This window comes from Physeter macrocephalus, chromosome 19 (genome assembly GCF_002837175.3).
Source record: "Physeter macrocephalus isolate SW-GA chromosome 19, ASM283717v5, whole genome shotgun sequence".
NCBI classification, from domain to species: Eukaryota; Metazoa; Chordata; class Mammalia; order Artiodactyla; family Physeteridae; genus Physeter; species Physeter macrocephalus.
Window position 1 is genome coordinate 32037440 of NC_041232.1, and position 24045 is coordinate 32061484.

Consider the following 24045-nt stretch of genomic DNA (forward strand, 5'->3'; position numbering starts at 1 on the left):
ACTGGCATGGGCTTTCCTGGCCTACAGAGGTAACAGGGCTTTTCCAACAACGCATTAAAGCTGCTTTTAGGGAGAGTCATGAGTTCTGCCAGAAAACCAACTCAGTAGCAGACACACGTGGAAAGAGAGCAAAATCTATTGCCCAAGTGAAGCATTAACCATTGTCCCCCTCTCCTTCATTCCCCCAGGTCCTTGCAGGAGACGGGTCTGGAACCTAACCACCGGGTGTCCATGACCCCCGTGGTTGCACCCCATCAGCGATGAAAGGGTTATCGGGCAGCCGCAGCCATCACCACGGAGTCACCTGCGATTCGGCCTGTGACTCGCTGTCGCACCACGCAGACCGCAAGCCATACCTGCTGAGCCCGGTGGAGCACCACCCGGCCGACCACCCCTACTACACTCAGCGTACCTCCTTCCAGGCCGAGTGCGTGGGCCCCTTCAGCGACCCGCTGGCCAGCAGCACCTTCCCGCGCCGGCACTACACCTCGCAGCAGGAGCTGAAGGACGAGTGTGCCCTGGTGCCTCGCACCCTGGCCACCAAGGCCAACCGCATCCCCGCCAACCTCCTGGACCAGTTTGAGAGGCAGCTGCCTCTCAACAGGGATGGCTACCACACATTGCAGTACAAGCGCACGGCCGTGGAGCACCGCAGCGACAGCCCCGGCCGCATCCGCCACCTGGTCCACTCGGTCCAGAAACTCTTCACCAAATCGCACTCCCTGGAGGGGCCGTCCAAGGGCAGCGTCAACGGGGGCAAGGCCAGCCCCGACGAGACGCAGACCGTGAGGTACGGCAAGCGCAGCAAGAGCAAGGAGCGCCGCCCCGAGCCCAAGCCCCGCACCAACGCTTCTCCGGGCTGGTGGAGCTCCGAAGACAACCTCGACGGCGACATGTGCATCTACCACGCCCCCTCAGGCGTGATGACCATGGGCAGGTGCCCCGACCGCTCGGCCTCACAGTACTTCATGGAGGCCTACAACACCATCAGCGAGCAGGCTGTGAAGGCCTCCCGGAGTAACAACGATGTCAAGTGCTCCACCTGTGCCAACCTGCCCGTCACCCTAGACGCGCCGCTGCTGAAGAAGAGCGCCTGGTCCTCCACGCTGACCGTGAGTCGAGCCCGAGAGGTTTACCAGAAAGCCTCGGTTAACATGGACCAGGCCATGGTGAAGTCAGAGTCCTGTCAACAGGAACGTTCCTGCCAGTACCTTCAGGTACCATTTATGTGGAGGGATGGATGCTTAGATGTTGTACCTGCTGATTGTGTGGTATTTTCTCCTGGGTCCTAGTCTTGGCTCTACTATGAATTGCCTATATGAACCTGAGCGGATTACTTAGCATTTCTGGGGCTGAGGGCTCCTATAAGGAAACAAGCCTGCTGGCAACCTCATCCAGTTATCTTGAGATACTAGATATAAAAGCGCTTTGAAAAGCACGCCTACCTAAAGGCAAGGAGTTATTAATGTTTTGTGTTCCTCTTTTGTCTGAAGGATCGTGGGATAGGGAGGAGAGAAAAGGGGAGTTTACACAGAATTTTAAAATAAATCCACCGTTTTACAAAAGTCAACAATGATCTTTGGAATTCTGGAAAGAGTTTAATTAGATCTATTCAGTTATTATTATTATTATTAATATTTTAAATTCTGCCTGAAGCTATTAGTTTGGAAAAATTAATCTACATCTTCACCATTGCAATTTTCGTACCACCATCAACACTAATCACACTCCCACCCAAGTTCCCAACCCCAGAGCACAGGGAGTAGGGGTGATGCCCTGCGCCCTGAGGAGGTGGAGATGGAGCCAGTTTGGGGACCTGACAGGCACAGCTCCAGAGACCCAGGACAACAGAGAAGAGGAGGAAAAGAAGGGGAAGCATCTGCACAATAAAATAAATACAATACATAAATAAATAAAATACAATTAGTGTCAGAATGTAAATCCCACACACGTACAGACCCAAGGCCACTCCTCCCCTTCCACGGTCTCCTGTTTTTCCTACTGCCCTCCAATCCACTTAAAACAGATTTCACCTGGATAATAATATCAGGGGAAGAGTCTTTTTCTTCCCTACCTCCTCCTTCTGTATTGTCATTTTTCCCAAGACACAACCTTCCATAAGAGGGATCCTCATATTTTTCCTTTTCAAAGTGTCTTTCTCTGCCCTCCCTTGCTATCCTCATCTTTTTAAAAAAGGTTTTACTGAACTATAAAATCATGACTTAATCATTTCCCACTCTTAAGAATAAATGCAAGGAAAAAAGTCTTCCACCAAGACATTCATCTTGTTGCTCTCTTTGGATTTCTTCTGACAAAGCTGACTCCCTTGGGAATGCCTCCACCAAGCCCTGAAAATATTCCAGTCACTGGACAGTCAATGGCAGTCACTGGACAAGGACAGTGCCAGAGCCCATTCCCAGAGTTCAGAAGAGGCCACTATTGTGTGGATAGTTTTCACAAACAACACAGTATTTCCTACTGAACATGGCATCGTTTAATTTACTATAAGGTTGTTACATGTGTTAATTAAGTCATCAAGAACCACTAACAGAATTTTAGAGCTAAAAGGATCATCTAATCCAACCTCTTCATTCATTTAGCATGTAAAAAACTAGACTCAGGGCTTCCCTGGTGGCGCAGTGGTTGAGAGTCCGCCTGCCGATGCAGTGGACACGGGTTCGTGCCCCGGTCCGGGAGGATCCCACATGCCGCTGAGCGGCTGGGCCTGGGAGCCGTGGCCGCTGAGCCTGCGCGTCCGGAGCCTGTGCTTCGCAACGGGAGAGGCCACAACAGTGAGAGGCCCGCGTATAAAAAAAAAAAAAAAACTAGACTCAAAGAAAGGTAAAGGCCTAGGGGATCATACTGTTAGTATGTGGCAGAGGTAGGACCAGAACCCAAGTCTCTTATAGAAAAGACCATTACAAGGGTTACAACTGAAAGCTTTAGCAATTCTTTAAGCACATAAATCTCATCCACTATTGAGAATAAAGTATTTTGATAAAATATCTGTCTGAAGAAAGGATGTGTAATGAGATAGAAAACCTAGGATAGATTTTTGTCTATGAAGGTTTTGTGACTAGTGGCAAAAACAAAACAAAATCACTTTTTTAAAAAAACTTGAACTTTAATAAGTAGTGATGAGATTAGATAAGAAATATCTAATTTAAAAGGATACTGTACATGGATCTAGGACCAGCCTTTGTTAGTAACAAAATGCTTTCATGATACTAGCATAATTGCCTGCTTCCTACCTTAAGTTCATTTCCCTTTCCTTTTTATAACCTTTTTGAAGTTAAAAGCTCAAGTAGTGGTGAAAAGTGGAAGGATAAGGAAAGGAAGAAGGAAAATGATATTAACTGAAAATCTACTATGTACCAGATACTGTAGCAAACATTTTCACATTTGTTATTTCATTTAATCCTCATAATAGTCCTGAGAGCTACAGATAATAACTCTCAGTTTTTGCAAGAGAGGCAACCGAGGCTTAGAAATATCAAGTGACGTAATGCTATGTGGCCAGTAAGTTGTAGAACTGAGATTTAGACTTAGATCTATCTGATGCAAAATAGCTCTTTCCAAAACACCCCAGCACAGCTCCGGAATCAAGGACATGAAATGGTGAGCAAGGAGGAAAAAAAATCTTTAAAGTAAACATATTATTATTCAAGTTCTTCAGTAAAATAAGAATGAAAGCTTGAAGATTTAAGTATGGGATTTAGTATAGTAGCATTATTGGTCTCATAAAGATTTAGAAATTCTATTTTCAAATTGCTTGCCTTCTTTTAAGCTAGTTTTTTTTTTAACATCTTTATTGGAGTATAATTGCTTTACAATGTTGTATTAGTTTCTGCTGTATAACAAAGTGAATCAGCTATACATATACATATATCCCCATATCCCCTCCCTCTTGCGTCTCCCTCCCACCCCTCTAGGTGGGCACAAAGCACCAAGCTGATCTCCCTGTGCTATGAGGCTGCTTCCCACTTAAGCTAGTTTTTTTTAATGAAATATTTGAGGCTTACAGAAAGATATCAAGAAAAAAATAAATACCCATTTATACATCACCCAGCTAGAGAAATAAAACATTAATTACAATGGATCACACAGGTACCTCCTCAATCCCATTTCCTTCCCTTCCTCCCGAGAGTAATAGCTAATCTGACTTGATACCAGAAGCACCTTTGTCTTTAATTCCAGAGTTATTGAAAGACTGAAAAAAATGTAATATTTTCTGTTCTTCATTGAGCAATAATTTACTCTAAGACAAGCTAGTTCAACACTTGAAATATAAACTGAGCTCCAAGTCATACCTTCTTTAGCACTGAACTCCAAGTCATATCTTCTTTAGCAAATATTGACATTTATTGAGCTCCTATTCTGTGCAAGACTTTCAAACTGAAAAAAAAAATCCTATATTTCAAAGTGGGGACATAGTATGTTTAATAAATAAACTAAATGTAGAGCAGTGTGTTCTTCCCAACCAGTGCGCTGAGATGAAGAGCTCATATAAAGAAAGGGAAGAAGAAGCTGGACATTCACAAGGGGAGAGAGGAGATGGGAAACTCCTAAGAACTGCACGTCCTTCCAGCTCTCTTCTTGCTTTATAGGGAAGGGAGACTCTATGTCCTGCAGAAGCTCCCCTTAGGAATATAGGTTTAGCCAGTCCATGTCAGCTCCTATAGAATAATTTCATTTATAAGCTCATTCTTAGAAGCAAATTTGGGAACAAATAGGTTCTTTTTTTTTTCCTGTTGTATTGCTTTAATTATCAACTAATATTGAAACTGGATATACAAATGTGTTTGATTTCAGTGTCACAAAGTTTAGTGGACAAAGCATTGAACTTTAAATAAGAGGGTCTATGTTTTACTTCCTATTTGCCGCTAACTAGTTGGTGATCACTCACTAATGATAGGGCTTAGAACCATCATTTCAGCTCTCTGGGTCTCCTTCTACTATAAAGTAAGGCACTTGGTCAAGAAGGCCTGGGATCTCAGTCCACATCTTCAAATTCCTAAGTTACATATGCAGAGCACTAATTAGAGCCATTTTCAAGAGTTGTAAAGCCTGGAGCTACCAGTTAATACATGCTTAAAGTAGATGCTTTTCCAATGTTATCTAATTTGCTCTCTGAAACTCTATGAGGTATTTTATAGTTGAAGAAACTGAGATTTAGTGAATTAGATTAAGTCACTTGCCCAAGGATACACAGCTAGTACATGGCAACACAGAGAGTCAAACCTGATTTGTCTGCCTTCAAAGCCTGGATTTCTCCATTTACTTGCCTGATCCCTACCCATTCCAAATATAAAACAGAGGGAGGAAGCGACATATACTATATACCTATTATGTTACAGAAATCATACAATAGCTCATTTAGTACCCAAAACACCTTTGTAAAATTAGTATTACTATTTACTCCAATTTTATGGATGACAAAACTGAGGCACAAAAGAGGAAATCATTTGTCCAGGAACTCATGGATAGTCATTGGGAGAGCTCAAACTTGACTGTGGATCTGTCTGAGTCTATCAAGTGCTTCAGAAATAGAAATAAATGCATTTTTTTGTTTTAATATTTGTTTTATTCTGTAGCAAATGTATGCATTCATTTGACCTCCTCTGGGTGCACACAGTTAAGAATGCATGTCCATGAAATGTGACCCATCTCAGATGAGCAATGGAATGGCCCTAATTCAATTTGACTGAGCATAGGTTAATATTCACCAAGAATGGAATTCTAAATGCTAAAAAGTTCTGATCTGCTCTTTGTAGAAGTATCACTTAGAAATCATTTAACTTAGGCCATTGCCACGATTATATAGAAAATGAGAGGTCTGTAGGTATTAGGTCTCTGTCTGACATTGATTTAAAAATAAAATACTGTAGCTTGAAATCATTGCAAGTTCCAGTTAATACAGTCAATTGGTGAGATGTGCTTCCTCACAAGCTGTTTGTAGTTAATTTTAAAAAGACTCCCTTTTTTTTCCAATATTGTTATTTTTAAATGTCAAGAATCAGATGTCTGCTGTTTAGAACTACTGTACGGCTGCCAGTGACTGTCTGTATCAGGATTTGGAGCAGAGACATGGATTTGAAGACATTAAAACTGTTTAATTCTCAGTTGAGATGTGGTTGGCTTTTGTATATTTGGAATAGAGCATTTATGGCACATCTCAGGGTAAGTGCTAATGGTTAAGTAAATAAAATAGGAAGGGGGTCAAAGGAGTAAAGGGAGTTTTGGTTGTTGATTTGTTTTCGCTTTAAGAAAGCACGATTCTTGGTTCTGTATATGCCTCTTTATATAAAATGGGTGTTGAGTGACTGGCATAATAAGCTATTCAGAAGAGCAAGATTTTAGATTTCCTACTGTTAGCCTTAAAAAAAAAAAATCCCTTCAAATCTGTGTATTTTGCATTCATCCAGCAGCAGACACAGGAAAAAGGAAACAAAACGCTCTTCGGTAAAAGTAGAGAGAGAGAGAGACAGAGAGAGAGGGAGAGAGAGGGAGAGAGAGCGCGCGCGCACAGGACGGACAAGAAAGCAAGCACCCTAAGAGATGAAATTTTAGGAGAGCAAAATGATCGACCTTTTTAAGGCTGAGTGGGTTTCTTCAGTTTGTGTGCAAGTTTCAAGAAATGGAAGGACTGACCAGGTTTGAGTACAACTCTTTTATTACTTTGTATTTGGTGATAGTGTGTTGTTTGTTTAGGTGGCAGGGTTTTTTTTGGGAGGGGGGGGTTGTTATTTTATTTTTTCTCTAAATAATGGCTAGCACAACTGAAAGGGCTAAAATCTGATGTGTGTACAGATGGTAAGAAAACTGGTAGAGACATCAGATACCTACACATCAGTGTCTGCAAGAGGCTGCATAAAATCTTTAATTGACAGAGGATCTAAGGTGCTAGATGCCATGAGAGGACATTGTGTGTCTTAATAGTTGAAATGTGATCCGCTGTTTTCCATGACAAGAATCCTGAATCCTTTACTGTTCCTTTGCAAAAGTAAAATTTCTGGATGGTTGGGGTTTCTGTGGATTTTCTTGTGGCTTTTTTTTCCCTGTTGGTTAAATAAGACTCCACAAAAGATCACTGAAGAATCGTTCATAACAAGCATGAACCCAGAGTTATTTTTTCAATGCAGGCACAACTATTTTTCAAAATTTTGTTCGAGATTATGTCAGCCTTTGCCCAGTGGGGTTTTCTTTCCCCAGCTGAGGTTTTCCTTCCTCTTATTTTAGAACAATTTAAATTATGTTAAATCAGTTTTTAAAAAACTACTTTATGGTGAAATGTGTGACAGTGCTGAGCAGTTCTGCTACTGACTTTGGTTACTGTGATGTTTCCTTGCTGCCTTTAAAAAAAAAAAAAAAGTTAACCACACTGACGATTTTCTTTATTTTCAATTTAAATTGCCTTAATAATCCAGCAAAAAGTGTCAAGATTCTTGAATATATTTCCTATTTGGCTTGTACAATCTTCTCCCTATTTTTTCCCTGATCTTAGTAGAGATGTCCCTCTTTCTTGATAGAAAAATGAGGTAACTTCTGCCTGATCCCACTTTGAATGTGGAATCAGTGATTCTGGTAATTCTCTCTCTGATTCTCTATAATTCTCTCTGTTACTCATATCCCAGTATTGGGCAGGGGAGACAATTGGCAAAATATTCTGAGAAAGCAGGGGTCCAGAAAGAGTCACTGGTAGTAAAAGAAAGATCAAAAATCCTTCCTGTAAGTTGTTAAACTTTATTATTCTTGGTCTGCAGTTTCATTATGCTAAAGACATTTTCAGCTATACCACAAGTGCTTGGTTAGCCACAATCAAAAGTTTCATGGCACAGACTTTCAGATCCCACAGAGTCCAATCTACTAATGGAAGGTATAGCATTGCTTAGCACAGAGTAAAAAAGAAAAACCAGCTTAGGATTGCTTAGTGGCCAGTGGACTTTATCTCCTCTTTCTCCATTCTCCTTAGAGGACAGTTTGCTTGGTTGAAAATTAAATACAAGAGCCCAGGGTAAATATTTACCATTCAGTAAAGAAGCATTCATCCATAATCTCTGGTCCATTTGAGATCATGCCTTTACATGACCTAACACAAACAGTGATTTGTGAATGGTAGAACACATTGGTTTTTTGCTTACGGTTTTGTAGGGGTCACTAAAATATATATGCAGTATGGCCAGCTGGCTTTGACTCGGTGGTTAGACTAGGTTTTTTACCACTTTAGTTTTAGGTTCAAAAGCAACAACCTCTCTTGGTAGATTACTGTGCTCATTGGTGAGTTGAATCACGGAAAAATTCCATCTTTATTGTTCCAAACAACTGAAATCAGAAACTTTACATGGTTCAAGCTGTAGTACCTCTGAACAGTCAGATTTTTTTTTTGTCATTTGCCAGGATAGCTTGGTAGAGAAAAAAAAACTTGGCCTTTTCAGGTCAAATCAGGTTACTATTACTGAAATCCATAAGGAGTTATAAGACCTTACTATGATTTATGTTACTCATTTGAAATTTTGAATCCGTAAGTTTTCCTGTTGGATAAAAATAACACGCATTTGGGACTTCACATCAACGGTTCACTTATCTGCTTCTCAAAACCATCTCGCCTCATCCCCAACCAGCAGGCTGTGACCCTAGTAACTGCCATTTGGAACACATTAAGACACAGGGAAAAATTGTTTTACTCAATTTTTGTAAATGCATATTTAAGTGTTTTAGTAAATTCTTGGACAGAAACCACAGCAAGGGGGGGGGAGCTTTAATTTTTTTTCAGTGAATGATTTATTCTCCTTCAGCCCAATCCTGTTTGTAACTAAAAGGTAAAGATAAAGAGCTAATTACTGGTAAACAATTAGCAAAGGTAAAGGAGGGCATAGAGTGTAAGGAGATGCCCACCAGCTCATTCCTTCATTTGCCGTGACCAATTTCTTACTTCTATTGTTTAACACTTTTATTTCTTGGGGAACACTCATATGACCAAGGAATGACCTCTTCTCTGATCTTTTAAGTTTAAGAATATAAATGATTATCTTGTAAAAAAAAAATTGGTTTTTTCCATCTGTTAAAGTTAGCAATATTCCCTGCCTTGTTTCCATTTCTAAAATAGACTTCTAATTACACTCACAAAATGGGCTTTCTAGGTAAGTATACCTTTTCTTTCATGTACATTGCCACTCTTCTCTATCTAGCTTCTCTATCTCCTCTAACAAGGAGCTTCTACTCCTTGTTCTCCCAGAATTTGGAAACTTCCTACAAAATTCAGGCTTGTGCTATCACAGAACTGTCTAGGAAGCAGAGTTATGTGGAGTCTAGAGTTACTGTATGTTATACACATGTGTCTAGGTCCATATATACACGTTACATCTGCATAGGCATTCCTGTACCCATACTTCTAAAATATGCATTTATATTTATGCTTTCTTTGATCTCTGATTCATGACATAAGATCTCTTTCAAACGTACCATTTCACAAAGTCCACGAAAGAAGAATGACCATAAAGTGGGGAAACAGACTCTTCACAGATCCTGCTAAAAAAAAAACACCTTGCCTTGCTTTTAAAGTGATTATTTTAAATCTCAGACCACTAGTATAAACCAGCTAGGGGGGTCCTGCTTCCTTAGCGTAAGGATAAATCCCTTTCATACAAAGAGACATCCAACAGCAATGAAAGGAAATGACTTCTGTTCCTCTCAGTTTGTTTAACCACTGTTAATCATATCCTTGCAGGATTGTCAAACTCCTCGCTGATTTTACTCTCCAAGTCTCTAAAACTTTAAGGTGTGTAATTAAAGAAGCAGGCAGGCTTTATTTTCTGTTTTTCAGAAAAATGATGGTTTTAGCGTTCTTGAACCTCCTCATTGCAAGGCCATCCGCTATACCTTCTTATTCACAAACTCTTCCCTGGAAGATGGGCGTAGCATCTTTCCACCTACCTATTTCTCACCTAATAATCCCCTTACAGAACAATTGTTTGAGATTATTTAGTCCAACCTACTCTCTCTAAAAGTGGGAAAAATAAGCCCTAAGGAAATACCTTGACTGACAAAGATGAGTCATCTCATCAGTAGCAGGCTGAGACTAGCACACTAACTGCCCAGCTACAGCCCTGTTCGTTTTCCCACTATGTCTTTCACATCTATGAAAACTTTTAAGGCTCTTTTCAAAGACTAACTCATCCTTTCTTACTCCATCCATTTAAGGCAGTGGGGTCAAGGTAAAAGGAGGCAAAGAACTGATCTGAAAATGAGATTTGAAACATGGTTTTGGCTTAAAAGGTTCACAAGAGTTGAAGACAGTTGTTAACTAAATAATTACCTGAAGTTTGTAATTCTGGGGTTACAAATGGCAGGGTACGATTTTTAACTTCTAAATAAAAGAAATGGGTATGTTTCTCCTGTTATCCCTGTTGATCCCTCCTGCATCCCAATGGTTTTATTATGAGGAAACCCTGTACCAATGGAGGACAAAGTGAGCAGAACTGCTCCAAGTTCGGGTGTGTAATCTCTAGGCATTACACTCAGAGCCCTGGGACTGGATTGTGAGGATGACATGCTGCTTTCTGGCATCTTCCACTATCTTGGCAGCCAGCTCCTCTCACCTCTCACCTCACTTTCCTAGGATAAAAATTATTAACATAGCTGTAACCATATTTTTCAAAGCAATGTGTGTGTGTGTGTGTGTATGTGTGTGTGTAATATGTGACACATAGGACATGCTATATTGGGATAATGGGAACAAATATATTAAATCAGGGTAAGTGTAGAAAATGAGAAACAAATAATGCATAGGAGACATCAAGGGCTACAGGTTGATCTCTTGATCATTGCTTTTGAAATGCAAAAGTGAGAAAATAGAAGATCTAGCTCTAAAGTTGAAAATGCTGTATGAAACGTTATATAGTGGCATCCATGTGGGTAAAAATGACACTATGATACCACATTCGTCTGCATGTGTAGTCATATATGTGTGTGGCCACTTGCTCTATCATTGACTATTTGGGACAATAGTTCCTTAACTTTGTGTGTGCAAGAACCACCTTGAGGGTGTCTATAAAATGAGGATTTGTGGCATCGATCCAAGAGATTCTGATTCTGTAGATCTGGGATGAGTCCAGTACAGAGATCAATCTAAGGACCACACTTGAACCTGATGCTAGGGAACTATCAGACTGGATTCATAATTGTATTTACTGAAGGGGGCAGTAGAGTCTAACAGATGAAAACATTGGCTTTACTATCACTACTGACCTCCCACATGACTTTGGGCTCCCTCTACTTAGTACTTCCATTTCTATATCTGCAAAATGGGCATAATGATATGACTCTTGTGTTTGTTAAGGTCTTAGAAAAATATTTCATTTCAAATTTGGGAAAGAAGTAAAAACTATAATGTGAAATGTTTTGAGTTTACAAATCCTCAGATGTTAGCATGCTTCACTGCTTCTTCACGTGTTTCATATACCACTTTTTCTGTTACATTTTGCTTGATCCAACTTTCGTTACACCAAGGTTAGCCTGAACATATCCGATTCTGGGAAAGGAAAGCAGTCTCCCAATGTCAGATGACAAGTCTTCATCACAATGTAGATTTAATGTCGGATGACAAGTCTTCATCACAATGTACATTTAAGGCTTCCTCGCCCCACGTGCCAACTAAACACATAAAGCTTTTGTCTGCAGATGAAAAGATCACAAAGGCCAATCTTTTGATAGCTCAGCTTCTGTGGGTCAGGTTTCCCCCATGGCTCGATATTCGCTAATGGAACACAATTTTTCTGGCCTCCTCAATCTTTCCTGTGTGTTTAGACAAAACCTGCTTTTGTTTTCAGATCCTAAGTCTGTCAAGACTTGCTGCCTTATTCCAGGCAGCTTTGGTAAGTCCACAGGGCAGGCCTAATTAAGAGCAACAGCTATGGAGCTTGTGTACAAGGGGACTCTATCCACTCACCTCCTTTCTTGGGTTCTGTTGAGTGTTTCTACCAAGGCAGCTTCAATGCGTGGGAGTTCTTCCACCATTGCTGGCAGATGACAATAGGTCCTTGTCCATCACTCTTTTTTGCTTGTGTCTAAAGTCCCTGGTCACTCCTGTTCATTCTCAGACACCAGCTCCATCACAGGCCACCTGCTGGCCCAGGTTGTACTACAGGCATCAGTCTGACTGGCGGCCCCCAGCAGTAAATACATACAGAGAGACGCCCCTTTTAAGTCCCTTAAAGGATCCCGACTACTTGTAATCCTTGGATAATTCATCTTTTTTTCTTCTTCTTCTTCTTCTTCTCTCCTAACTAGTAGAAGTTCAGCTGGCTTTTCGGTAACTCAGGGGGTGTCAGTGCAAGTAACTGTCATTTGTTTGCAAATGAACCTGAGCTTTCTGAAAATGATTCCCCTGTAAAATCTTCCCCCCATCACACTCCTCCAGGCTTCTCGTTGATTTGAGATTGTTTCCTGTTCTCCCACCTCTTGGAAGTATTTCATGGCACGCTGAGCAGACACTTTTAGTCAAAAACGCCTATAAATAGCTGATTTTCCTGCTTGCTGCCTTCTCTCTAAGGCTTTCACAAAGGAGGTGAACAAATCCACTAGAAACAAGAACTCTCTATGAGGGCTGTGCGGTGACGCTTATGAAAAATCCGATCTACAGGCCAACAATTATCGTGTGGGTCCCTTTGCCATATTTGACTTAGGCAATCACTGCCCAGAAAAAGAAACATTTTATTTCATGCCAGCTGATCTCATGAACTGAACAATCAATCAAAAATGTCTCATATGAGCTTTCCTGCTTCTTTAAAAACGTTTCTTTTGACTTTCACGCTGCTTTAAAAAAAAAAAATCCCAAAGCCAACAGCTGTTTCTTAGATTCTATTGGTAAATCTAGGTGACCAAGTCCTATGGCTATTCTGTGATAGGAAATGTGAAACTGCTTCCATGTTCCTCCTCCAAACTGGCCTTGCTTATAGAGACTTTCAGTGTCTGGCCTGTCTTTGCTCTGTCTCCTATGTCACCCATCATCAGCACCCCCAGATCTCCCAGGGTGGTGTCATGGAACTCCCTGGAAGACTGCACTCAGCTAGGCAAGGCCATAAAACCAGCCTTCACTGACCTCACTGAAATGACCCTTAGAAATCAGACACGTGACATTAATTATACTCCTTCCCTTCCTCCATACCTTACTGAGCAAAGGAGAATTGGGCTTAGCTATTTTATTATACAATTTGGAATTATATAATTATATAATTATATTATATAATTTGGAAACTGTCCCAAAACCATGTTTACAGCTGAGGAAACTGAGGCCTGGAGAGATTAACCAGCATTCCCTTGGCTCTCCGGTTGTAGAGAGGTGGGTGGGTGTCTTCCTCAGTCCTCTCACCCCACCTGGTAGCGGTCCTCAATCATGGAGTATGAGATCATCATTGATCTTGGTGTTCTGTCTACTCAAGAAATTCTGCCACCAGCCCTGCTCCCTGCTTTTTCCACTCTAGGCACTGGGTCTAATGTGGTTTTGGTTTAGTCTGTTGCTAAGGTTTCTAGAAAGTACATCTCGTTAAGGCTTTCCTCTTTGTGAACTGAACACGCACAGTCAGCACAAGTATGGGAAAGAACTTCAAAGGACAGTTAGCTCAGTGCTTTTGACGTTTTTAACCATGGAATTCCTTGTTCATATAAAGCAGAATATATTAAACATAAAGCAGTCCCCACTCTGTATCCATGGGTTCCGCAAATGGAAAATATTAGAAAAATAAATAAATTTCAGAAAGTTCCAAAAAGGAAGCTTGAATTTGCCTTGTGCCAGCAACTATTTCCATAGCATTTCCATTGCATTTACAACTGTTTTCAGAGCATTTACACTGTATTAGGTATTATAAGTAATCTAGAGATGATTTAAAGTACACGAAGATGTGCATAGGTTATATGCAAATACTGCACCATTTCAAGGACAGGACTTGAGCATCCCTGGATACCAAGAGATGACTGCAGTACTCACACTGAAGCAAGACTAGGAGAATTCAAATCCAAATCCCCTTCCCTCCCATCCACTGCCCTGCATCCAAGTTTCCCTGAAGGGGGGAGCTTCCAAAGCACAGTTTGAAATTTGTTGCCCATTCCTTAAGCAGATCTTAGCTAAGGAAGAGTTTAATGATTGGTGGGGGGGGAGGAGACACAGGGATGGGAGGGACCAGGATGGGGCAGAGGAGGGGAGTCTGTATCCACTCTTGATAAACCAACTCTTGACAAGTCAGAAAAATCAGAAAACCCTGATGAAGTCCAAAAAATGTCAGTTAACTGTCCCAAGCTTGGTAAATTTAATTGGCAGCTCTCTCAGGCTGCAGTCCAGCTGCCCTGTCTTTCCTGAAAACGACAACTGATCAGGGGTGCCAAGAGTTCCTGATTGGCTCACAGTATGAAAGCACTTCTTGACTCCAACAGACAAGTTCTTATGTCATCTTCATTCCTTTTCCTCAGCTGTGACCCAGAGAGAGGGACTGACTTTTCTATGAACAGGCAGGCCTTTCAGCCCCAGGCCAGTGCTCAGCCCGTACACCATACTGAACACTTCCCCATCTTCATCACATGCTTGATGTACTTACATGGGATAATGAACGATGGCAATGATAATAAGTCAATGATGAAGGAGAAGAAGGAGAAAAAAGGGAGAAAAAGAAGGACTATAATTTACTGAGAAATTTCAATAGGCCTATGCTTAATATATATTGTCCCTATTTCTGAAAGTTACTAGGGTAGCGGTTCATACCCTCATTTTATACAAAATGGAGGTAATTAATTTGCCCAAGATTATACTGCTGGTAAGTGACAGAATGGAGATTTAAACCTTGATCTGTCTGATTCCACAATCTGTTCACTTCCCATCGCACCATGCTGCCTCTGCTTGGTAAATATTCCCTCTGATCTTTTCCTGACGGATTGTTTCTCAATGAGAATTTATTTTAATGACAATTTTTAAAATAACTATAATTAAAAAACAGATTCTACCTCTATGATTAGGTGTAGTTTGGAAAGTGGCCATGTTAGAAAGTAACATATGAGATTCACTTGCAAAGTCAGATGTATAGTGTAAATTGAAGTAGAACAATATTATTCCATATAACTGGAAAATTACATCTCAGCCTATGAAAGAACCATCACTCAAAGCTGTAGTGCTTATTTGTTTTTCAATGAGAAACAATACAGTTTATGCCTTGAGACTGCCAAGCTGATTGTAGTTATAACATTGTTAAAACACCATAAGGTTATGTCCCAATTAGAACTGTCTGCCCATTTAATATCCTTTGCTTGTGTTAATTTGGGGATGTTTTCTTCTACAAGAATTAACTTCACTGAAATGGTGAGGAAGGAAACGAGGAATCCCCAAACCCAATTTCTCTATAACAGTGTGACTTTATACTTTTGTCCTTTGAGGAGACCAGATAGTTCTCTCCAAGGCATGTTTTGAGCCAGAATTCTGCTGGGTGCATGAGCTCCACACATCCCAAATTGTTAACTAAATATTTGGGAAGTTCACAAACCTTACTATTTGTTAAATTATCACAGGTCCAAAGGAAAAGATATGTTTCCCTAAAGGTCAACCTTTAGAATGCTTCTTAATTACTTATATAACTGAATCAAGTAAGCCATGTAATTAATACCCAGTGCAGAGGACTCATGTGTATCAGTTGAAGGTGGCCGGGGGCTACAGATATCCAATAAATAGTGCTGTTAGGGAATGTTAGCAGAGTTTAAACTAAATTTCTATAATAGATAATACAGAACACTCAGGCTTTTGAAATCCATCAGGATAAAAGGTGCCATACTCAGTTATGAATTTGGAAGTCGTGGAGTCCTTAGTATCCTACTTTTCAGCTCATTTTGGACTTTTCCTCATGTATATGTATCTCATCACAGAGAATTCAGTGTTCTAGCAAGCCCTTATTTAATGCCCTCCCCCTTTACTTAAGCCCAGATGAAGTTCGTTTAAAGTAATGGATACAGTCTTAATGTTTCCACAGCCTCCACTTTCTCTTGGTTCAATATTTTATAAAATATCCCCATGCATAAGGAGGAAATGTTAATCATTCACTTCACAGGGACATGTAAGTAATTAAGAAATGAAAGAATTCACTAAAATTAAACCATGCCAATTTCATCTCATTGATGTTTTTGAACACTGTATTTCTTAGAGTCAACCAGCGATGATTTCACCCAACTGTCATAATATGTAGTCTCTTCGCGTTATCTAGATCGTGAGTGTATAATGAAAAATTCTGTTAAATCATTTACAAGGACAGCCTTCTCAACGTCTTTCATTCAACCAAGATTTATTTAGCACCTGTTTGACCCACACTGAACTCTGGGAGAGGTGACTACATAAAAGTGGGAAAGGGAAAGACCAGTGTGGGGAAAGGAACAGAACAGACCGGGTAATGACCACCCAGCTGGAGGGAATAAGTAAATGGAGGACAGGATTGAGTCTCTAGTTGATAAGATGATATGGAATATTTTTTTTCTAAAACACTCAAGCTTCCCAAAGATGGAGGATACGGTCTAGTCTGGAGGCCCAGCACAGGCAGTTTAACTCTCTGTGCAGCATCTCTAAGGACAAGCAATGGTGAGGATGAGAAAAAGCAGGGCCAGACACCCCAGAAGGACATGGGAGGCATCAGACAACAACCAGGCTTCCGGCCCCGGAGGCAGTGGGGCTGCCCAGGCGCTGAGAAGAAATCTGGGCAGACAGCAAACCTGCTGTGGGGAAACCATCCTCACGTTCACGTAGCATCATGTGCTCGTCCAGTAGCAGGCCGGTGGGATGGGACCGCCTGGATTCTGTGGGGGGCAGCACCACACTGTGCCCCCAGAGAACTGAGATGCCGCTGGGGCACCAAAAGTTCACAGGCACGAGAAGAGCAGAGGGGCAGCAAATCGGGAGATAAGCCCAGGGAATAACAGATGGGTTTATCACACCGAAACCCCACTGTATCCCCAGCTCATAGCCCTGAGGGGGCAACCGTTAGGTAGGAAGATATTTCCTAACGAAGGCATCAGATCCCAAGTAAGGTGAAGACCTTCTCGTTATTAAAAATATGTAACGAGAGGCTGGCTGAACATGTCAGGGACAGAGCGAAGGAAATTTCCCTATTTGGGGAAATGAGGGCAGGTGGCCCCCAGGGTTCCTTTCAAATCAAATAGTCTCAGCACATAGTGCTGTGCAATATGGCAGCCACCAGCCACGTGTGGCTATTTACATTTACATTAAAGTTAAATAAAAGGAAAGATTCAGCCCCTCGGTCACCATAGCCACATTTCTAGTGCTCAGTAGTCACATGTGACTGGTGTTTACCACATTGAACAGCAAAGATATAAAACCTGCCCGTCACTACAGAAAGTTCTATTGGACTGCGTGGTTCTAGTTGTCTCTTGTCTATTTTAATATATTGAGTTCTACTAGATTTGGGCTTTGCCCCAAGAAGGTAACATCGTGTTGTGATGTCCCAGCGCTTAGAGGTGTCAGAAACAGGCGGTGCCCCGGTGAGAGCAAGGGCTGCCGTGGGAATGCCTGTTTTCCGCCACCTACTCACGACACGGCATCAAATAAACCACTTCACCACTCATATCTTCTAGTTCTTCCTTTAGAAAAGTATCTTGCCGAGTTATTGTGAAGAGTAAATTCTTTAAAGTACCTAGCGTTCAAAAAGCACAACTAATTTTTGACTAGAAACACAGGAACTAGCCTGGGATTTTGCCCAGATTCTCACCCACCATTTATCAGTACTTGCCATGCCTGGGGCCTTGCTCTGGTGCAGAACGCGCAGTGTTTCCCTGGATCTTCCCATCCGCCCTGGCGCTGGCCCCTCCAAAGAGCCTGCTCGGCTCCCACTCTGCCTTTTGTACCTGACTAACCAGGAGCTGCCCAGGCAGTACCCAGCACAGCACTTGCATTCACACTCTGAGCTTTGGGCCGAAGCTCTCGCTCGGTCAGTAACCCTCACCTGTGATCCTCCTTTATGAAAGAGGGCTGCCAAAATTTTCTCCCACTCACATTGATTTGTAAATCACAATGTTGTGGCACCTCTGGGAGCTGCCGCTGGGTGCCAATGGATTCAGAAGTTGGCGATGCATGGTATTATCTGCTACAGCCAGCCGCACGGCTGGTGCCAATCAGACGGGCCCCCCTCCCCCCGACAACAGGTACCGTTTGCAAGTTACCTGAGGCACTCCTGCATCCCTCACCTTCTCCTGCCTTTGACCAAACGGCAAGAGCTTTCTAGAGAGGCCCTTGGAGTATTCACTACGGGTTATTTGGGGGGCAGTGTTTACTTCAGCCCTATTCACTGAGAAGAGTGGGCACCTTCCTGCTGCCCATGAAAAAAATCAATGTACCAATGGATGGGTGTCAATGAGAGACTTAGCACACCATTCTGAGTTGGAAATAAGAGTCACCTGCTTAGATAAGAGGCGGTAATCTCATGGAATAATAACCAGCATGTACGTTGTAGTCTTCTGTTTTAACGTTACCGGTATTACCAAAAACATGCTGTCTGGCCACATTTGTTTACTTTCCAAATGTCAAAAGCCATATTTTCTCACATTGTTCTCTGAAACCAAGTGTTCTTTGGCCAACTTTGAGGCCTAGAAAGAGATTGCTTCAGCCCTACAAGCCAGAAAAATGCCATCAGTGGCAGGCCAGTCGGAAATCTTGCCTTCCAGAAAAGGCCTTTCTAGAAAAGCTTACAAGCCAGGGCTCCCTAATACAGACCCTCAGAGGAAGAGGGTTTCCAGGCCTGGAGCATCTCGGGAAGGTTACTTATAGTGCCGGGGCTGCCCGGAAGCAGAAGTGACGAGCTTGCACATCTGACTGACTTTGGAAGTAATCCTACCTTGAGAAGACCGTTTGATGGGGTGGAGGAGAACTCAGATGCAGGAAGGCAGGGCACACCTATCCACCTAATTCAAGTGCTCTTAGCCTGCGACTCTGGACAGATAGGACATGTAATCCCCAAGAATGGACTCTAGGGGGTCGTGAACTCCTGAACTTAACACATTAAGGAGGGGGTTGTTTGTGTTCATCCTGCTCTGGAGAAAAGTCCTTAGCTTTTAGCATGTCCCCAAAAGACATAAAGGGCTACTAACAAGTTTAAATTATGATATCCTTAAAATTAGGTAGCTTTTTCCCCAGATGATCCAGCAATCCCACTCCTGGGCATATATCTGGAGAAAAAACATAATTCAAAAAGATACACACACACCCCAATGTTCATTGCAGCACTATTTACAATAGCCAAGACATGGAAGCAACCTAAATATCCATCCACAGATGAATGGATAAAGAAGATGTGGTACATATATACAATGGAATATTACTCAGCCATAAAAAAGAATGAAATAATGCCATTTGCAGCAACATGGATGGACCTAGAGATGATCATACTAAATGAAGTAAGCCAGACAAAGACAAATATATGATATCTCTTTTACGTGGAATCTAAAAAAAGGATACAAATGAACTTATTTATAAAACAGAAATAGACTCACAGAGATAGAAAGAAAACTTATGGTTACCAAAGGGGACAGGGAGAGAGGGATAAATTAAGAGTTTGGGATTAAAATATACACACTACCATATGTAAAACTGATAACCAAGAAGGACCTAGTGTATAGCACAGGGAACTAATACTCAATATCTTGTAATAACCTATAGTGGAAGACAATGTAAAAAAAGAATAGATAGATATAATTGAATCACTTTACTGTACACCTGAAACTACCACAACATTGTAAACCAACTATATTTCAAGAAAAAAATTTTTTTAATTAGCTTTTTCCTTAAAAACTTAAAGTTGATGACTTTCCTTCTTCCTTGTAACGTCTCATTAGAAAAGCCTTTTGGGTTACAACCTTAGAACACTTTGAGGGATGGTCAATTTTATTTTTTTATTTATTTTTTTTTTTGCGGTACGCGGGCCTCTCACTGCTGTGGCCTCTCCCTTTGCGGAGCACAGGCTCCGGACGCGCAGGCCCAGCGGCCATGGCTCACGGGCGCAGCCGCTCCGCGGCACGTGGGACCCTCCCAGACCGGGGCGCGAACCCGGTTCCCCTGCATCGGCAGGCGGACGCGCAACCACTGCGCCACCAGGGAAGCCCGGATGGCCAATTTTTAAAGAAGTATTATTGTGGGTGCCTATTACCTGAAATAGATAGATCCTGTGTTGGAACTTGGAGATCCTGTTACAAAGTAAAGTGTGTAATAGGATTTATCCTAAAGGAGCTCTTCCTGAGTGATCAATTCAAGTAACAAAAAGTGAAGTTCTGCTGTGTACAAGGGCTAAAGCTGAGAGGAGAGGGGAATTCAAAGATTTGTAAAATAGCTCGTACTCTTAGAGAGTTTGTAGTCTAGTGGGACACTGGGTGGTTAGATAAATAGAATACAAGGCAAAGTAAGAAGCAGTATGAAGATACCTGAACAAGGAATATGGAGGTTGATAGGAAGAAAAATTCCAGCCTGGGGTTTAGGACAGGGAGGATAAAGAAGAAACGTTTCCCTATTTGAAACACTGTCTCTGAAGCTTTGGTATCATTTCTTTGGAAGCATATTGGTAGGGATTTCTCTTAGCTTTTTCCCATTTTTACTAATCTCTCAGTAATTTAGCTCTGTATCTCCCATGCCTGACCTAGTGCCTAACAAACACGTGGGTGAGTGGATGGATGGATGGATCACAGGCAGGAAAGAGGAAAGGCACAGAGAGAGGGAGAGAAGAAGAAATAGAATTCACAACATCATAGTAGTTATTTCACCAGCCAGCTCAGTTCAGAGTCTTGTGGGAGAGGAGTTTAGAAAGGTAAACATCTCCATGGATCAGAAGTCTGGGCACAGTCTAGCTCAGCTGAGTGGTGTGCTCAAGGCCTTCCAAGGCCGAAATGAAGATATCAGCTGGGCTGGGCTCTCATCTGCAGGCTCTGGGGAAGATTCTACTTCCAGATGAATTTAGGCAGATAGCAGAATTCAGTTCCCTGCAGCTGTACAACTGAGGTCCTTTCATCTGCAAGCCAACAAAGGTCGTATCAAACCTCTGATCATGCTTTGAATCCCTCTAACTCTCTCTGCCACATCTCTCTGACTTCCTCGTCTGCCCTCAGCCAGGAGAAAACTCTTCTTTTACTTTTTAATTTTATTTTATTATGGTAACATAGACATAACATAGACATAACATAACACCCCGCTTCTTTTAAGGGCTCATGTGATTACACTGGGTCCTCCCAGATTAATCCAGTATAATCTACCTATTTTAAGATCACCGATTAGTAACCTTATTGACATCTGCAACGTCCCTTTTGCCATGAAACAGAACATATTCACGGGTGTGACAGCAGGGGTTAGGGATCATGGGAGTCAAAATTATGTCTACCATAATAGTTAACAACAGAGTGCATATAAATAGTAAATTGGTGATGAGGGCACTTTTAGTGACAGTCGTGCCATTCAAAGGCATGCAGTCAGTTTTAGGAAGATAAAGTACAGCTTTGGATCCAGACAGCTGTGTTCAAACCGTGTTTTACAGATTAGGCAACTTTGAGTGAGTTATTTAACCTCTCTCTGCCTTTGTAATATGGTGGTAATAACAATCCCTATCATGTAAGGGCCTTGAGAGGATTAAATGGGTGAATGTAATATAAAAGATGTAGAACACGCTTGGGAAGGGAGCATTATATATTATATAATACCTCACTAAATGCTATTATTATTACTGTTAAGTGTGAAAACATGGTGGTACCAACATGAACTGAAACAAGGCAGCAGATTTAAGAGACATTGCAGAAGTTACTGTTAGAGGACACAATTTCATTTAGTCAGGCTTCTGAGGAAGTGAAATCCTACAGCATCTGTACTCGTTTCCTCCTGCTGCTATAACAAGTAACTGCAAATCTAGTGGCTTAAACACAAATTTATTATCTTACAGCTCTGGGGATCAGAAGTCTGAAATGGGTCTCACTAAGCTAAAATCATAATATCAGCAGGGCTGTGTCCCTTCTGGAGGCTCTAGGGGAAAATGCATTTTCTTGCCAATTTTCCAGCTTCTAGAGGCTGCCTGTATTCCTTGACGCCTGGCTCCCCCTTCATCTTCAGAGCCGGCGATCACATCACTCTGATCTCTGCTTCTGTGGTCACGTCGTCTTCTCTGACTTTCCTGCCTCCCTCTTTCACTTACCAAGACCCCTGTAATCACATTGGGTTCATCTGGACAATCCAGGATAATCTCCCATCTCAAAATCATTAACTTAATCACCTCTGCAAAGTCCCTTTTGCCATGTAAGGTAACATTGTCACAGTTTCCCTGGCTTAAAACGTGGGCATCTTTGGCGAGCCATTATGCCACCTGCCACAGAATCTACCACCTCATCTGTGATATGTTTTTTTAACCTAATCATTTTTGAAACCTTGTATGAAAAGTGTGTGAAATCATCTGCCCAGAGCATATCAGCTAAATGAGCTCGATGTACGCATTCAGTTGTCCTGGAGACTTCTTTCACGTGGAGATGGACTGAAAGGGCATCAATTTCTGTGTCTGTTAGATTATTCTAAACTATTTGACTATTTAGACTATTTAAACTATGTTAGTCTATTTTAAGTCATTTTAAACTATTTTAAACTATTGGGTCTAGATTCCTCTTTGCCTATGTGTTTTTAAAATTTAGAATGTTTAATATTCACTAAACTTACACTAAAATGCCAATTCTTCATATCACTTGAAGACACCTTTCCAATATCTATATGTAAATATACATTTTACACATTTGCAATTCACATGTTGCGTGTATTTTTGCCTTTTGATGTACATAATATAATTTTTGAATCAAATACTTGTGAGCACTAACTACATGTCAGGCAGTCTGTTAAAGACTGGGCATACAAAGTTGAAAAATACAACTTCTATCCTCAAGGATTTCTTACCATAGTGGGAGAGAGGAGGAATGCTGATAGTAAGAATTTTTATTTTTTATTTTTATTGGAGTATAATTGCTTTACAATGTTGTGTTAGTTTCTGCTGTACCATGAAGTGAATCAGCTATATGTATGCATATATCCCCTCCTTCTTGGACCTCCCTCCCCACCCCACCCCCCCACCCCCCATCTAGGTCATTACAGAGCACCGAGCTGAGCTCCCTGTGCTATAACAGCAGGTTCCCACTAGCTACCTATTTTACACATGGTAGTGTATTTATGTCAAACCTAATCTCCCAGTTCATCCCACCCTCCCCTTCCCCCCCGTGTCCACATGTCCATTCTCTACATCTACGTCTCTATTCCTCCCTACAGATAGGTTCATCTGTACCATTTTTCTAGATTCCACATATATGCATTAATATATGGTATTTGTTTTTCTCTTTCTGGCTTACTTCACTCTGTGTGTGACAGACTCTAGGTCCGTCCACATCTCTACAAATGACCCAGTTTCGTTCCTTTTTATGGCTGAGTAACATTCCCTTATATATATGTACCACATCTTCTTTACCCATTCAAAAGGAAAAAACATGTTTAAAATATATAGAATTGCCTAGGCTTGGAGGTTGAATGACTTGGTTGTCAGGAAAGAGAAGAGTAGAAATGAAAACCAATTTATGGTTTGAAAAATTGGATGCATGTCAGTATCTCCAATTGAGAGAGGTAATCTGGGAGAAAAAATAAGTTGGGATGGAAAAGATGATTTAGTTCTAGACATCTTGAATCTGATGTGCCCATAGAATATCCAGTTGAGGGTGTCCCATAGGCAAGACTTCACTTATCTGAATATTATTTAGGAGGATATTACAATAATTCAGACAAGAGATGATTGTGGTTCAGACTAAGCTAGAAGCAATAAAGATGGAGAGAAGTAAATGTATCTTTCTACCATATCTTTAAGGTGCCAGGTTGGTCAAAAGTCCTCAGGTGAGGAAGACAGAGAAGTGAAGGCAGCTGAATTTATGAGTCTGGAGTTCAGGAAGCTGTCAGGGCTGGAGAAAGATTAGCTGGGAGTTATCATGTAGAAGGTAGAGGAAAGTTTGAGTGAATGAGAT

The 24045-nt window shown here is 41.5% G+C and overlaps 1 protein-coding gene across 11 annotated transcripts in view; it reads left to right on the forward strand.

The window, feature by feature from the left end:
- Positions 1–260: 260 nt before the first annotated feature.
- The window catches only part of DLGAP1 (DLG associated protein 1), a 337165-nt gene continuing 313380 nt past the window's right edge, over positions 261–24045 (forward strand). For 5 of the 11 annotated variants that reach the window (XM_055080557.1, XM_024120785.1, XM_055080559.1 and 2 more), the window contains exon 1: positions 6088–6180. In XM_055080557.1, the coding sequence (XP_054936532.1) occupies positions 6088–6180 (93 nt within the window). Of the gene's footprint in view, positions 1218–6087; positions 6181–6579; positions 6655–24045 lie in introns of those variants that run through there. The other 6 variants (XM_055080558.1, XM_024120787.1, XM_024120786.1 and 3 more) reach the window with 2 other exon arrangements.